The sequence below is a fragment of the Propithecus coquereli genome, unplaced genomic scaffold (genome assembly GCF_000956105.1).
Source record: "Propithecus coquereli isolate 6110/MARCELLA unplaced genomic scaffold, Pcoq_1.0 Scaffold191, whole genome shotgun sequence".
In the NCBI taxonomy this organism is placed as follows: domain Eukaryota; kingdom Metazoa; phylum Chordata; class Mammalia; order Primates; family Indriidae; genus Propithecus; species Propithecus coquereli.
In genome coordinates, this window is record NW_012143968.1 from 1,857,238 (window position 1) to 1,862,074 (window position 4,837).

At 36.6% G+C, this 4,837-nt stretch overlaps 1 protein-coding gene across 2 annotated transcripts in view; it reads right to left on the reverse strand.

Annotated features, from left to right (window-relative positions):
* Positions 1–4,837, reverse strand: part of FAM179B (family with sequence similarity 179, member B) — a 132,180-nt gene that overhangs the window by 25,566 nt on the left and 101,777 nt on the right. For both annotated transcript variants that reach the window (XM_012642963.1, XM_012642964.1), the window contains exon 11: positions 2,853–3,006. In XM_012642963.1, the coding sequence (XP_012498417.1) occupies positions 2,853–3,006 (154 nt within the window). The remainder of the gene's footprint in view (positions 1–2,852; positions 3,007–4,837) is intronic.

The window sequence follows — 4,837 nt, forward strand, 5'->3', positions numbered from 1 at the left end:
TTTTTTCTTTTTAATTTCAGCATATTATGGGGGTACAGATGTTTAGGTTATGTATATTGCCCTTGCCCCCCTAAACTTTTTTTATTTTTCCATCAAGAAAAAGCATGAAGGAAGAAAAAGAGTTCCATTGTTAAAAGAAAATGCAAAACTTTAATGATGGTCATGAAAAATCTTAATGTATAGATATGTCATAGTCTAATAAAAGTTGCATGAGATATGAGAAAATTTTTAGTATTATAACTGACCTGAAAGGTGATCTAGATGGATAAATATACAGCTATATAACAGCTATATTAAAACCAAGATGGTAATGAAGAAAAGAAAATAATGAATGGGAAATTGTCCTAAGTGACAGCAAACTTAATGCAGCAATTAAGCAGTGTGGTTCTGAAATAGGAATTAACAAATTAATTAATGGAAAAAAAACAACAAGTCCAGAAATCAATTCTGGTGTACATGAAATTGACACACACATGCTGTAGGGGAAGAAAAAGAAAAAGAGACTGAAAAAATCTGACTGCATTCTAGAGAAGCAGCAAAATTCATTTCTGCAGGAAACTCCCTTATCTTTAGAACAGATGAGAGACTCTGTAGATCCCCATTATCCACCCCTGCTGTCAGCCCTGGAAGATATCAGGGAGAGGTGGCCAACTGACTCCAGTGGTGCTTCCTCCTACTTCCTCAGGAAGCTCTGCTCTCTGCTTTCGGAAGCTCAGGGTAGAGGTTACTAGAAGACATACACAATCACTTCCTCCTCAGTGTTTTCTGTGAGGTGGCACAATTATGGATTATTACAATGAAAGAATACAGAGTAAAATCGAGGCACAAAGGGCAGAGTCCTGGAGAGTTCCACGCAAAGAGCTTCTACTTTTCCTCTCTGCATGGAGTCACAGACAGCACTAACTTCTCCCCATAGCACAGTGGATCCCTGTGGAGGATAAAGCAACTCCATCTGGGATGATAATCCTCCATGGTGACTTCTTGATTTCAGCAAAAACAATTTTATATTTATCCATGTAGTAACTATTTCCACTGCTCTTCATTCCTTGGTATTGATTGAGATTTCCATTTGGTATTATTTTCCTTCTATCTTTCTTGTGGTGCAGGTAATGCTGATGATGAAATTTTTCAGGGAGAGGTCTAAAAAAGATTTTATTTCACTACTTTTATTTCTGAAAGGTATTTTCACTGGATATAGAATTCTAGGCTGACAGTTTTTTTCTTTCAGTACTCTAAAGTTCTTGCTCCAGTGTTTTTTGGCTTGCAATGTTTTTGATGAGAAGTCTGATCTTTGTTCTGTATGTAATGTGTCTTCTTCATCTGGCTACTTTTAAGATTTTCTTCATCACTAATTTTAGGCAATCTGATTATGATGTATGTCCCTTGATATAGTTTTTATCATATTGCTTACGCTTGATGTTCATTGAGCTTCTTGGATCTATGGGTTAATAGTTTTCATCAAATTTGGATAAATTTTGTCCATTGTTTTCTTCAAATATTCTTTTCTGTCCCCCTTTGTGTCTGGTAACTCCAGTTACATATACATTAGGCTGCTTGAAATTATCCCACAATTCACTGATTTCTTGGGTTTTTTTTTTCAGTGTTTTTTAGATAGTTTCCATGGCTATGTCTTCAGATTCACTAATATTTTCTTCTGTAATGTCTAATCTTCTGTTATGCCACCCAGTGTATTTCTGATCTCAGACATTATAGCTTGCATCAATACATATTAGATGTGGGTTTCTTAAATATTTTACTTATCTTTACTTGCTCAGACTTTCCTCTAGCTTCTTTAATGCATGGAATAGAGTTATAATGTCTTTGTCTACTATTTCTGTCATCTGTGTCATTTTTGGATTGGTTTCAATTGTTTGCTTTTTCTTCTCACTATAGGTTATATTTTCCTGCTACTTTGCATGTCTAGCAATTCTTTATTGAATGCCAGACATTGCACATTTTACTTTAGATTTTGTTGTTGTTGTTGTTTTTGTTTTGAGACAGGGTCTTGCTCTGTTGTCCTGGGTAGAGTACAGTGGTATCATCATAGCTCACTACAACCTCAAACTTCCAGGCTCAAGAGATCCTCCTGCCTCAGTCTCCCAAGTAGCTGGGACTATAGGCGTACACCACCACACCCAGCTAATTTTTTCTATTTTTAGTGGAGATGGGGTTTTGAGCTTGCTCTTGCTCAGGCTGGTCTCGAATTCCTAACTTCAAGTGATCCTCCTGCCTTGGCCTCCCAGAGTGTTAGGATTACAGGCATGAGTCACCTTGCCTGGCCTAGCACATTTTAAAGTTGATACATATGCTCTAGCAAAGAGGCAAAACTGAAGAAGAGGTATAGAATGGGGATCAAGGGAGATACTGAATGAATAGAGAAAGACATGAGACAAAGGCAGTGAGTAAGTGAGTCCTCAAGCTGAAACAAATGGGATGCACGTTGTCACTGTCTTTTTGTTCCCCTGAAGTTATTGGCTGAGCTGGCTGGGTAGTTGTTGTAGCTATAGTACGAGCAGATAAGTATTTCCAGGATTGTTACATGTTACATTTTGCGGAGAAATCCTTTGAGAAATGGTGAAATTTATATTCCAATACCAAGGGGTTTATATAATCCATAATAAAGCTAAATTAGGTCCTCTTGGTATGTAAGTTATAATACAACTGGTAATACAATACTACTAGGGCCAGAGTTCATCTACATTAGTAAGTGGAAAAGACTCCAATGCCTAAGTACTAAAATAATCATTTCTAAGACTATTTTAATAGGAAATGTGTTTCAAGATTTTTAATAAAAAATTTACAGAAAACTTTTGGAACTCAACTTGGTTTTAAGTTAAACTTGGTGAACTTACCAATCTTCATCAGCTAAAAGTCTCAGGGCTTCTATTAGTGCTATTTCTGGTTTGGAAAATGGCCGTAGTTCTGATAAATCCATTATTTCTGGACTATGAGTGACAGAAGGCATCCTTTCTTTATACTGTGAAGTAGTTCCAGGAGATGCTTCACCTAAAACAAAACATATTAAAAAAAGCATAAGAGAACCTCAACACAAAAGACACAAATAGACCAGGCATGTTGGCTCATGCCTATAATCCTAACACTTTGGGAGGACTGAATGGGAGGATCACTTAAGGCCAGGAGTTCAAGACCAGCCTGAGCACAAGTGAGACCCTCATCGCTATAATAAAATAAAAAAATTAGCTGGGTGTGGTGGTGCGTACCTGTAGTCCCAGCTGCTTGGGAGGCTGAGGGAGGAGGATCGCTTGAGCCCAGGAGTTTGAGGTTGCAGTAAACTATGATGATACCACTGCATTCTAGCCCAGGTGACAGAGTGAGATGCTGTCCTCCCCCCACAGAAAAAGGACTAAAGTAGTATTCTCGCTATAGATGTTATGAATATTTCTTACATAAACTAGTACTATTAGTTTAGTCTTCAAGAAAATTTTCATACTCAGAAACCAAACTTATTCCATCAAATTGGTACTAACTGATCAACACTAGGGTGATCACATGGCAGTAATACTCTCCAGGGTTTAGGGGCATTTGGGGGGGTAAACTCGCAACTCAAGGACACAGGGAGCATTGTAGAGGGGAAGGGCATGCCTTTAAACCTCGCTTGGGTGAGGAAAAGACATAAAGTGTACCCATAATGTTTGTACCCTCATAATATCCTGAAATTAAAAAAAAGGGGGGGGGGCATGAGGAATTTGGGGGATGATGGAACTTGATAATGGGGATGGTTAACAACAGGTCTGCCAAAACTCAAAGAACTGTAAATAAAAAGGGGTAAATTTTACTGTATGTAAATTATACCTTCAAAAAATAGAAAAAAGTTATAGGGAAAAATTAAACTGTCTACTAAACATAAAAAATTTGCATGTCCTTTAAAACAAATCACATGTAAGATTTCCCTTCATGAATTCAAATGCTAGAAAATGCTAGTATAATCAAGCACATTAAACCATTTTCCAAACAGTGAGAAGGGAAAATACTTGATTTTAGGAAACATTAGCTCATCTTGAAATAAAAGATCATGTAAGTTGATCAAAGAAAAAAAAAAAGAAACCAAATTTATTTAAAACTTTACTTTTTATACATAAAATTATTAATAAATTATATTTAATATAAATGGTTTTTCAGTCATGAATCATAACAAAGCCTAGCTTTATTTTAATAGCTAAAAAAAGCAGTATGATCCTACTTTGTAAAAACAATGTGAATATATACCTGTTTTACTATATAGCTGACAATTGGAAAATGAAGCTTTGTGGTATCTGCAAATAGAATTCTAACTGATTTTCTCTGTTGGTATAGAATTAATGATCTATCACAAATCCTAAGACCACATGTAGTAAGAAGAACAATGTTTCTTCCATAATCAGACATTTACTAAGCATTTCCCATATGTAAGGCACTAGCCTAGATGTTGGGGAAACTAATCATCATCCCTGCTCAGAGTCATGCCCCAAGAGCACTACACAATGCAAGACACGTGCAGTGGAGGTGTTAGAAAGAAAAGGATCAAATAGACTGGGCCTTTGTAAGTGGGTAAAGATTTACTGTTTTTTTCCCATGTTAAGAGATAGTTTTAAAAAGAAAATTTTAGGCACTAGAAAATGACTATCATCAAAGATTATTCACCACGTTATTCATGAGAAAATGTTATATGAAATCACAAATATAAGAAATTTCGGGAGGCTGAGGCGGGAGGATTGCTTGGGCTCAGGAGTTCGAGACCAGCCTGAGCAAGAGCGAGACCCCGTCTCTACTATAAATAGAAAGAAATTAGCCAAACAACTAAAAATAGAAAAAATTAGCCGGGCACGGTGGCGCGTGC